This window comes from Spinacia oleracea, chromosome 6, assembly GCF_020520425.1.
Source record: "Spinacia oleracea cultivar Varoflay chromosome 6, BTI_SOV_V1, whole genome shotgun sequence".
NCBI classification, from domain to species: domain Eukaryota; kingdom Viridiplantae; phylum Streptophyta; class Magnoliopsida; order Caryophyllales; family Amaranthaceae; genus Spinacia; species Spinacia oleracea.
This window is the reverse complement of record NC_079492.1, coordinates 96,788,088-96,800,789: the sequence shown is the minus strand read 5'-3', so window position 1 is coordinate 96,800,789 and position 12,702 is coordinate 96,788,088. Positions and strand designations below refer to the sequence as shown.

The 12,702-nt window shown below is 40.6% G+C and overlaps 1 protein-coding gene across 1 annotated transcript; it reads right to left on the bottom strand.

Moving 5' to 3' along the window:
- Window positions 1-528: 528 nt before the first annotated feature.
- Window positions 529-2,106, bottom strand: LOC110793211 (pentatricopeptide repeat-containing protein At2g33760-like). The gene has a single exon (XM_021998071.1). The coding sequence runs from the start codon at window positions 2,104-2,106 to the stop codon at window positions 529-531; it is 1,578 nt and encodes a 525-aa protein (XP_021853763.1).
- Window positions 2,107-12,702: the final 10,596 nt, after the last annotated feature.

Sequence of the window (12,702 nt, the reverse complement as noted above, 5' to 3'; positions counted from 1 at the left end):
GGGAGTAATATGGAGTATAAGTTATTATTTCTTGAAAAATAAATTAAGTACGGAGTAATTGTTCTTTGGTTTGTGATTTATGTTTTGGATTGATTTTATTTGAGTATACTTTGCGGCTATTAGCAAAGCAAATGGTTCATTTTTGTTTTTGCCTTTTTGATAAAAAGGGAATGATTCATCTAAAAAATAAACTCAAGAAAATACAAATTACTTACATTTTAGTAAAAAAAACAAATAACAAAAAAATATATTAAAAAAACCCAAAAAAATTGGTTCACTATATATTAAAATAGTTCAAGTTCCATGCAAGATTTTTTTTACTCAAAGTCAAAATAGTCATTTTGGTAAATAAATAGTAGCTAGTTTGGGAAATAGAATTAAAATAGTCATTTTGGTAAATAAAATTGTAAAAGTAGCCAGTTTGGTAAGAGATCCGACAGAGGGAGTATACTATAATTGATATTGCCGAATTGCATGATGTCGGCACTCCAAATACATATCTAAATAATCAACCTCCATGACCATTACTTAAGAGTTCATTACACATTGATCAACTACAGTTGTTTCATCTATCATGACTATCTCTAATTTATGTAATGTGTCAAAGATTTGGTCCTTAAATGGATGAGTTTCATCTTCTGCTCCGAATGTATGAAAAGTATAATCCACTTCAATTGCACTAGATCCAACTGGCCTTCGAATTTTCCTGTCTTTCAATTGTGTTCTCAATTTAGCAGCATCCTGATGCCGACCTGTATCCTCATACATCTTTATCAAAATCAGATAACGACCTGCATTTTCTGGGTCTAAATCAAACAGCCTTTTGGCTACTTGTTCAGCTACTTGAATGTTATTATGTATCCTACAAGCACCAAGCAAGGCACCATAGGCATCCTTTCCTGCATCAATAGGCATTTTGTTTATGAATTTCATTGCTTCATCTATTAGTCCTGCCCTGCTGTATAAATCGATGACACAAGCATAATGCTCAGCTCTTTTCTCAACTCTATACTCTTCCATCTTCTCAAATAATTCCAAGCCTTCGGAAATCATCCTTGCATGACTACAGGCTGACAATAAACACAAAAATATCAGACCATCTGGGCGTAATCCAGCATCTACAAGTTGGGAGAATAACTTTATTGCCTCATCAGCATGTCCATGTGTTCCGTAAGCCCTAATCATCGCGTTCCAAACCACAATGTTTTTATCATTAACTCGATCAAATATCAACTTTGCAGGCCTTAATCGCCCAATATTAGCATAGAATGATATAAGACCACTACCAAACGCAGCATCAAGTTCCATGCAAGATTTCACAATGTATGAATGAATCCAAAGTCCCTCTTTGAGTGCTGATTGTTGACCACAAGCAGGAAGAATAGCTACCAATGTAGCTTGATCAGGCGAAATTGTTTCATCATTCAGCATTACATGAAACAGTTCAAGACCCTCATTGTGCCGACCATTAACAACATAAGCAGAAATCATCGAATTCCAACTAACAATATCTCTTTGTGACATTTCATCAAACATCTCCCTAGATGAACTAACTTCTTCACACTTCCCGTAAAATGCCACAAGAGCATTACCAACAAAAACATCCAAAGCAAACCCAGATTTCACTATTTGACCATGAATCACCTGACCCATTTTAATCTCTTTTGCCCCGCCACAGGCCTTCAACATAAATGGAAATGTGTATTGATCCGCAGCAGCACCGGCCACCAGCATTTCAACATAGTAACTCCAGGCATCCGCAAAGGGCCCATGTTTTGAATAACCCTGTAATATGATATTCCATAAGAAAACATCTCTCTCAGGCAATTGATCGAACACCTTCCTTGCATCCTCCATACCCTTAGCCGCATACTCGATGTATTTCCCTAAAACCTTTGAAGCAACAAATGGGTTTTGCACATAATCTGCAACTATTATCTGGGCATGAATTTGTTTCAGGGTTTTCCTACTGCAGCATCTCTTAAGCAGGTAGATGTAATCGTGAGAGTCTTTGATGTGGACATGGCTGTTCCTCCAACTACTGAAGCTTTTGTATTTTGCAGTGTTATTAAACAGGAATTCCCATTTTCTAACTAATCCATTCATCTCTTTGATTTTCAATCTCTTCTATTGCAAATGTTCATGCAAAATGCAATGATATTTCAGGTATTCATGGATCACGAGTTTTTCTAAAGTTCGAGCGGTTTGTGAAACAAATTGGATAGAAGTTACTAACCCATAGTTGAATATGAGGAAGTATAAGTCACGAGAAGTGGGATTAAAATAATATAAAATGAAAAATGAAAAAAAGAAAAGTATATAACGAAGTGGGATTAAAATAATATAAAATGAAAAATGAAAAAAAGAAAAGTAAATAACTAGTAACGGAGTCCGTTAGTGAAAAAGGGGGAAAGAAAAGGGGGGAAAGAAAGGGGGCATAACAAATTGAAGAGAGAGAAACACATCCTTTTTCAATATTTCTGAAAAACAAGATAGAAAAATGCCTCTTCATCTCAACAGTTCCGAATTTCTTACTCCTCACCATTTCTGCAGAAAATCAATTCTTCAAGGTAAGGTCTCATCCCTATTAATTTTTTGTTGTTTTTACAAATTTAGTTAGGTATTAACATTTAGGGCAAACAAAATTTGGAATCATGATTGTTGAAATTGGGATGAAAATTGTGAACATTCGTAATTTATTGTTATTGATTATTGAAATTAGAATCATAATTTATGCTTAAGTATGACCATTTGCGCGTTTAAGTTTATTTGGTGTTGAAAATGGTGGCAAAGGGGGGGGGGGTGTTTTATTGAAATTTTGGCTTAGATTTTTGTAGATTGGATATGTTACTTTCAATTTGTTTTAAATAAGAATTCAGAAAGATAATCCACCATATCATAGATAATTGTTATTATCTAGGGTCTGCTTTGTTAATGTTTGGTATTGAAACGTTATGCATTAGTACTAGCAAATGGTGTATTGGTATTGTATATATGCGAAAAAACATGGATTTGATTTGGTAAATTATTGCAACTAGGCCCTGTTCTACTTTGCTTTTATGTTGGTACTGAAACATTACGCATTAGTACTAGCAAATGGTGTATTGGTATTGTATATATGCGAAAAAACATGGATATTTGGTAAATTATTGCAACTCGGCTATGTTGTTCTGTTTTGCTTTTGTATTGGTACTGAAACGTCATGTATTAGTACTAGCAAATAGTGTATTGGTGTTGTATATATGCGAAAAAACATGGATTTGATTTGGTAAATTATTGCAACTCAACTCTATTCTGCTTTGCTTTTGTATTGGTACTGAAACATTATGCATTAGTACTAGAAAATGGTGTATTAGTATTGCATATATGCGAAAAAACATGGATTTGATTTTTGTAAATTATTGCAAGTCGGCTCTACTCTGCTCTACTTTGCTTATGCATTAGTACTAAAACGTTATGCATTATTACTATATAATGGTGTATTGGCATTCGATATATGCGAAAAAACATGGACTTGATTTTGTAAAATATTGCTAATGGCTGTTTACCTTGAGTTTATACATGTGATTATGTTTATACATATTGTTTGTTTGAATACGTTTCTTCTTTAACTTGTCATTTTTTTGGAACCAGGAAAATAGAGACGGTTTCTTATACTCCCCAAATTGACATGATGACAATTCTTGTTCATGGTTTATTATCTCGTCCTCCATCGGAGTGGACATTATGGTGTTTGTGACGTTTATTACCATGTTGTATGGTTGGATTCTCCTTTTTGGTACACTTATGTTATTCTCGCTTTTGGATTCTCCATTTTTGGGAACTTTATATTGTATTTTTATTAAGTGTTATGACGTTTGATATTATTGTATTTTTATTAAGTGTTATGACGTTTGATATTATTGTACTTTTATTAAGTGTTATGACGTTTGATATAATAAGCCTTGAATTTAACAGTAATCAATATTGTATTCTCTAAATTATTGGTTTCGGATTCTCCCTTTTATGGACGAATGATTCAAATAACTATAGGAGTAATCACATAATGTTGTCAATTCTCCCTCACGATGTTGTCAAAACCTCTGAACGTGACTCTTTAACTCATTCAAGTTGGTATACTATATTGTGTTGATACTTATTATAAAGGTGTAGACACCTACTTTTGTCCCCGTTCCCGCAAGGGAAAGGTTCGATGATGAAAGCATAAAAAATCCACTTGACAACGTATCTCCTATAAAATAAACGAATCTCGATTCTCCATTTCACCCGAAACCTGCTATTCATGGAAACCTGCTAAAAATAGTAACTACCGTAAAAGGTAGCTTCTAAAAGTGGCAAATCATGAAAGATAGAAACCTGTCAGAATTAGGTGTTGCATTCCAACATAAATCCTAAATGAGATAGAAAACCGCGAGAATCCTATTCCTAATAGGATTCGGAAATAAGAGTTACGTATTAATTAAAATCCTAACGAGCCTAGAGTTTGTAACGGGCCCAGACGCATTCCGTCACAAATTGATACGCGCTAAAAGACTCAAATTAATCTCAAACTCTACGGATTTTAGAATCCGAATCTGACTAAACAAGAAACTGCCCAGACCCTATTTTCAACGCCTGGCTCTGGGCGCCGAAATCTTCGGCGCCCAGGCCTGGGCGCTGAAAATACCTGGGTACGTTTCTTTTCCTAATTCTTTGCGGATTAGAACTCTGCAATTCTATTTTTCCACGAACTCTTCCCTATAAATAGGCCCCTAGTTTCGACGTGAAACAACACACAACAACACATAATATATTCTGAGTATTGACTCTAAACCCCTTAGCCTAAGCCTCTCGCTGCGAAACTGTTCACGCGTTCTGTCGCAATCGATCCATAAATCGAACAGAACGTATCCTGTCCCATAATTGAGATTCGTTAAATAAAAAGGAGAAATAGCAAAGTCAAAGTGGTTAGTTTGCTGAGAACCGTGACGCACCTCTCAAGGGTGCGTCGTAATGTGTTCCTTTTCGATGATTTAACCGTTTTCCTCACCCTTTTTATGAACTGTTAAACTAACCTAATATGATTGTTCTATCACGCCTAATAAATATAATATTTTTGGGAAATCGGATTATCATGCTAGGTCCCTTAATGCTATTTAAATCAGATAATCACGATCGAATTAGTATTATATGTTGCATATTGCTAAAATCAACTCAGATTAGTTTAATAGTTAACGCATGTCCCTTCAATTATTTATGCTGAGCTAGTAAGGATATCCTGCCTCTGGAGTTATCGACGAGCGAATTACTCCTCTCGGTAGTTACAGTCCCCCGAACCCTCAATCTCTACCTTGCAGGTGTATATTGAGAGATCCCCACACCAGGGATCACAAGGGAACCTACGGCCGTCGTGGTCAAACATAATTGCACTCCCTTTATGTCACGATGACCGGGTTTTGTCAGTTTTTCTCATTGTCGTTAAAAACTGAATGGCGACTCCTATATTACTAGTCAATTGAGTGTATACTCACAGGAAATCCAATTACACTTGATTGAATAAAAAGAATCGTCACACCCACGAGGGACAAGGTCACGCATTAGCCTCGCGCTTTTTCGACCCCCTCACAGTGGCGACTCCACTGGGGATAGTGAAGGAAATACTCGTGCTTGTAGGTAATCAAAATAGCCGAAGGTGAAACGATCCTACCCCGCGTTTATTTCCCCATCAAGTTGGGACGACCTGAAAATCAGCATATTAATGTGAACGGGCAAAACATCATAACGAATCTCGGCTCCCTCGGGAGTTGGGACTAAGGATACCTTTTTCGCCAATAGGGGGGTGCATACGCCGCTCATGTTTCCCACTCGGTACTTGTGCAGGTAGTACACCTATCCCGAACCCAATCGCTCGCCCATTAGGTCCCTCTCGCCTGCATGCCCCCTTGGCTTGCACTTGCGGGTTGGCCTCTTGGGCGAAATTCGTCTGTTGAAGATACTACCACGACCGGGGCATGTGTTGGATCTACGATAGAAGCGGTACCAAGCCAGGCGTAAATAAACTACCCATAGAAGCCTATCATAAACTACGTGGCATATTTAATTTTCAAATCCATGTTTGTAATGTAGTTATGTGTAGCGAAATATGTGATTGTGTGTGACAAACTATCCTAGAAAACCAATGACCTTAAAAATTTCCCAAACATTCATAGACTAATTTGTCAAAGATTTATACCGAAACACGTGTTCCGCAAACCCGAATGATCGCCACAAAATAAGCGACGCTCGGGATGGCCTGTAACGAATCCCACAAACGTTGTCATGCGTAAAGGACGTTATTAGGCAAGCACAAAAATCGAAGTCGCATAAACAGAAAACAGAAAACGAGAACCAGCCAGGGACGCATTTTCAACGCCCCTGGCTGGGCGCCAAAGTTTCTCACGCCCACTGCTGGGCGCTGAAGTTTCTGCTTGACTTTTTGGTCAGGCGCAGCAGCCTCGGTGCCCAAGCAAAAGGAAAGTACGTAGCACAAAAAATGTTCATCAAAAGAATTGCTACGGGGGCGTAAGAAAAGCACTTGATTTCAAAAAGGCGACTCGCGAAAAATTAATAACTCTTTGTGTCGTCGTTAGGCCTCCTACGACGGCAATGCTCGGCACCAAAATCGAACATGCTAACAACTATGAATGTCACACAGTGTTTCGAAAATCCAAAGAATGACCAAAATAAAAAAACCCCCCCCCCAAAAAAAAAAAAAAAAAAAAGTGTACCGACAGAAGAAAGAGAGAAAAAGTGAAAAACCAATTTAGAGAGTCGAAGTCTAGACTAAGTAATGCTTGAAACTTTGGGAACCTAAACTTTAGCTTATCTTATGCCTAGGACCGGTCCTGCCACTTGGTGCCGATCAGGGAATCAACGGCTAGTGCGTCTCGAAGATACATCACCAGGTCTAGCAACTCCAAGCTCCGTCCGTCGTCCCTCATTTCAAGGATCTCCGCTTCCCCAACCTCGATTCGCACCTCCAAACATGTCCATCGAAGATTTGCGAGACCAGATGGTCCAAATGACCCAACTCATGGGCCAACTGAAAATGGAAAACGAAGCCTTAGCGGCTGCGCAAGCCAAAAATGACCTCGAAAACGAGAAGAGGATCGAAAAAATGGTCCTACAGCAAACCATGGGGAGCAAATACTTCTCCCTCGAGCCTGAACCTTTTTCTGGCAAATTACCAGAAAAGTTCAGTTCATCTGACTTACCAAAGTTCAAGGCCACGGACAACCCCCGTGATCATCTACTGAGCTTTGTGAATACCATGAACTTGAAAGGCGTGGACAAGTCCATGTACCTACCTGCCTTTCCTTTGTCCTTGGAACCTGTGCCGCTCAAATGGTACTATCACCAGGACCCTAAGCTCTTCCCCACTTGGGAAGACTTTGTTAATGTCTTCATCAAGCAATACTCGTCGAACATGGATTTTCAAGTCACCATGCGCGAGCTGGAAGTTCTCTTCCAAAAGAAAAATGAGGGTTTCACAACCTACTTTGCTAGATGGAGGGACCAGGCGGCCCAACTAATCAATAGGCCTCCAGAAACAGAATTGGTCCAAAAATTCATTGACAACTTGGACCCGGCTTTCAGACAACACCTTAGGTACCTGGGACTCGACACTTTCAAAAGGGTTTATGATGTGGGAATAAAAATCGAGGACGACCTCGCCAAAACCATACAGAGCAAACCTGCATATAAGACCAACACCTATAATCGGGGTAACACACCCCAAGCCCAAGAAGTCCATGTTGTAGAAGAGGCTCCCGCCCAAAGATACCCTGTAAGATGGGTCCGAGATCAAAAGTTTGCCCCACTCGGGTCAACTTTGTTACAAGCCTTTGAAAGACTAACTAATCAAGGAAAGTTGAGACCTATAGGCCCCACCCGTGACCCTCCTGTCAAAAACAAATATTGGGTCGAAGGTACTTACTGCAAATTCCATCAAGGGAATGGGGATGACACTGAAAACTGCTGGCATCTAAAACATACGATCCAGGACATGATAGAGGATGAAGTAATACCTCTCCCTAACGTTGGCAAACCCAACAACAACAAGAGCCCGCTCGGCTCTTGTCACATCTCTCTCGACCAACCAGAGAATTTCGACCCCACGGTGTATATTACACCTCAAGGTGCACCACTCGCTGTGGTACCTATGGATCGAATCGAGGGGGAAGTGTGCGGTGTGTGGAACGATGATGCTGAAGATATTTACCTATCTCAAGTCTCGGGCCAGGACCTCTTCACTGAAACTTAGCCCGGGTATGCTCTCATTGACACCACCCCTCAGGAGCCCGAGGTCGACAACCTCACCCGATCCGGAAGGATATACCAACCGGATATTCACCCACCTCCTACGGACGACATCCCGGTTAGGCAAACTCCTGAGAACGGGCGGCACGCCACCGTCGCGGAAGTCATTGAAAATCCTCTCCTGAAACAACTGAAAAGAACCAAGGCTGAGATTACCATCTGGGATCTTATGTGTACTTCAAAGGAACATCGCGAAAAGCTTATTCGCTCACTTGACCTCTTCTCAGTACCCACAGATATCACACCTGACTCATTGGTTAGCCATGCCACGAGAGATGCCGGAGAAAAGGCCATAGTTTTCACTGATAAAGACTTACCCAAAGAGGGGGGTGCTCACAATAAAGCCCTTTACTTAGTGGTTGGATGCAAAGGACAAAACATCCCCCTAGCGCTCGTAGATAATGGTTCGACGGTTAATGTCTGCCCATTGCGAACCGCCCATTGCTTGGGGCTAGGAAACGATGACTTCCGAACCTCCTCACAAGGGGTACGAGCTTATGATAACTCCCGAAGGCCTGTGTTGGGAAAAATCAACCTTACTATACAAACTGGGCCTGTGGCACGCACCACGGAGTTTCAAATAATCGACATCAAGCCCACTTTCAACCTCCTCATGGGGCGACCTTGGCTCCATGACTTAGGAGGTGTGGCTTCAACCTTGCACCAAATGGTTAAACTTAACCATAACGGGGTAATACTAGAAATCCGCGCCCCTCCTCTCGACGTCAGTTGTACTATGGTTGGAACGGCCTAAACTGCAGATGACCTTTATGGGTTTCAAATGGAAGAAGCAATCCAGTTCATCGAAGATTATGATCCAGCATTCCTAGACCCGCATGCATCCCGAGTCATCCCTAGAATGCTGTTGGCTCAAGGTTATTTCCCAGGAACCCCATTGGGCATAAGGAAGAAGGAATGCACATTCCATCATTTTCCCGACAAATCTACTCCCTTTGGCTTAGGTTATGAACCAACGGAGGAAGATATTGTTGACCGCCTATCTAGGCTACGCCTTAACAAAGCCAAACAAACCACCCTCATTCCCCCATATCAAAGGACCCTTAACGGGATGTTTGTTCGGGAAGGAGAAGAACACCCATGCTGTGATTTCCCTAAACCCTTCGTTCAGGATGGCTTGCTAAAACCCGGATTTGAAATTTTCCATGATTGCCACACCTTGGATGAGGCACCCCACCTCACCAAGACTAAAACAACTGAAATATTGGACAACCAGGCTCTATGGACATTGTTTAAAGAATCGAGGCCTATGGAGAGCGAGACTGTGATGACTACCTTAGCTTTACAAGATGAAGGTTTCGATCCAACCCGGTTAATCTCTCCTGCATCAAAACTAGAAGAGGTCGAGAACGGATGGGTGAAGACATATCAGTGGGTCAATGCAAAAGGAATGGAATTCAAGATGAGTACCGGTGAAGGACCGAAGTTTTATGAGACTAAACCCCAGGCTTGAGCCACATAGAGCACCATTAGTAAAAAGCGCCTAGTAGTTCTTTAGATTGATAGAAAAAAAATAATAGAGACTTTAGATGGTCCTAAGGCCCTTTAGAATATGGGTCAATTTTATTTCAGTGTGTTTTCCTTACTTTCCAAATCAATAAAGGCGTAATATTTTTCCTAAAAATTTTATTCTAACACTAAATAAACACCAAATGTACTTGCAAAATAAAAAAAATAATAATAAAGAAGCGGCCCACTATAGGCCCAACAAACAAAGCCCACTCGGTTTTGAAATAATGCCATATGAACCAGTTCCCGAAACCCACACTATCCCATCCTCAAAACCTAAAAAGCCAACCAATTTCATCATAAGAGCCAACCCATGCAACCCAAAATCAAAAAGAAATCAAAAATTTAAAACAAATGCAAATTTTACCAAAAAATAAATTCATAAAACATAGAATCCACCAACAGCTTTCACATAGATTCCATCATACCCTCCACAAAGATCTTCATAAGTTCCGCCCCCTAACTCCATTTTCAAAACTGTTTTGAGTCACCAATAGAAAAAATTAATCAGGCAAAAAACGCGTTTCACGCTAACAGTCAAAAAAGCCTCCAAAATAGGCTCAAAATTAACTTTAACTACGAAGCAAAATATCAAGGCACAAAAAAACGAAATAGAAATAAACGCAAGAACATGTGAAGCAAAAACGTCAAAATTGACCGCCCAAGTTATTTTCAGCGCCCAGGGCTGGGCGCCGAAATTTCTGACGCCCCAGCCTGGGCATTGAAACTCTCTGCCTGCCAAAAGTTTTCCTTTTTTCGAAAAGTGCTCGTCATTTTTTCGGCACACAACGGAAAAATAACGAACACTTGGGGGGTACAGTACGTATCCAAATAGGTTTACCAACAAATTGGTCGAATTTTACGCAACCTATGGAAACGGCAGATGAAAAATGGCAAATACTTCACTCATTTGACCGATTAAGTAATATGTTTCCACTTCAGGACATATCTACCGAAATCCGGCATACTAGAGCTTATTCTAAAGCTAAGAACTACGCGCGACCCGATTCTGACAAGATACGTAGGCAATCCTTACCAAGGATTCGGTCCAAATAATAATAAAAAATTATATTCTTTGTGTAAAAAGTGTTAGACATATAAACAAAATTGAATGGGAACTAAAAATACGCCTTTATTAAAATATAATAAGAAGGAAAACAAAGTGCTAGGAATAAAAACGAACACAACTGAAATAAATAGAGGGCACCTACACCCTAGCAAAGAACTACACTACTCTAGTTCTTCCGGATCATCAAATAAAGTCTTGAAGAGAGCAATGTTCGCAGGATCCACCCCCATAGTCTTCTGCGCTGCCCCAATATCAATCTCCATAAGAACTGGCTCCTGGACACTAACCTCCAAAGATGCCAAAGCTTTAGAAACATTCTCAGTTATAGCCCGCTCAGCCTCCAGGGCACAAACAGTGGTGGGAGAAGGATTACTATCGTCAACTGGACTAGCCATTGTTTCTACAGGCGGCTGAGCCTTCCTAACCCATACATTGTTCCAGCGACGATCTCCGCGAGAGCTTTCATTTCTTTTAACAACAGCAGGCCCTTTCATGTTAGGCATCTTTTTAGGCCTGACACTGGAACGGGGAAGAACTTCCTTTCGCTTTCGATCAGGACGAGCTTTCACAGTCTTAAAACTATAGGTACGAGGTCTGGCAGAATCAGGACCCTTATACTTAACACGAATACGAGGTATCAAAAGCTCAGCCGGCTCCCCATTACGAGCCTCGGTCCTCACATCCTTGTCATCGGAACTCATCCACAACTTATAGTTTTCAGAAAGACCCACAAATCCATTTGTAGCTACAGCCCAACGCGGGAGACCATCATAATACCTAGCCCACGCTAAGACCCGTGTTTGTGCAAAGGTCGCTACCTTAGGTGGTACCGTATCAGAAAAGGGGATAGTCTGCCTTAAACCATATTGACGCATGACTCGGTAAGGGAAAATATAAATGGGACAAGATAGCCCCAACAAAGAAATATAAACCGATACATCAGACCCCCCTATCATAGTAGTCAAACCCCACCATGGTACCACCCACTTAATAGAACAAATGCCATAAGTAAAAAAGGAGGTCCATTCGGCCTCGTCCTGGCCTTGGTGCAAGTATTTTCGGTTACCCAAAGCTATAGGGCGATAATGTTTAGGATCGGCAGGAGCTTCCAAAAGTCTAAGCCGTTCCGCAAGCCAAATCTGCAAAAACAGGTACGATCGAATCAAAAGAATGAAAAGAAAAAGGTCCTGGGGCGCAGTTTCAACGCCCAGGACCAGGCGCCGAATATTCCAGCGCCCAGCCCTGGGTGCTGAAACTCAGCCCCAGGCAAAAGAAATATATAAAAATGGCGTATGTGTGCGCAAAGGAAAAAAATAGATTACCTGCAGTAATAGGGGGCTTCCCTTAAAAATTTCGGATTTGGCATCCTTCTTCAGCTCATCCGCACTCAGCAACAACCAACGGCATAATAGAATAACAACTTTCCATCTGGCTAATCAAAGGGATCAGCCTTATGTCACCGAACTCACCATTATTATTCGACAGCAGATAATGATTCAACAAGCAAAATACAAGGGCTCGAATGTTCAATTTTTGTTCGGTCATATTCTTACTAGGCCTAAAATGATGTTTTACGAGTTTTGCCAAGTTAACCTTATCGTCTACAACAAGTTCAGCAAACATGTTATCATCTAGCCCTAAGAAAGCCCTTATGGTTGTTTTACCCTCTTCAATAGTGCCAAGGGTAACAGGAGTAGCATTAGTAGGATAACCAAGGATCGCAGCAAATTCATCAGGCAAAGGACATATTTCATTGCCCCGAAAGGAAA

Bases quoted from the DNA above. Each gene is read 5' to 3' on its own strand.
- LOC110793211 (XM_021998071.1), bottom strand. From the start codon at position 2,106: ATGAATGGATTAGTTAGAAAATGGGAATTCCTGTTTAATAACACTGCA.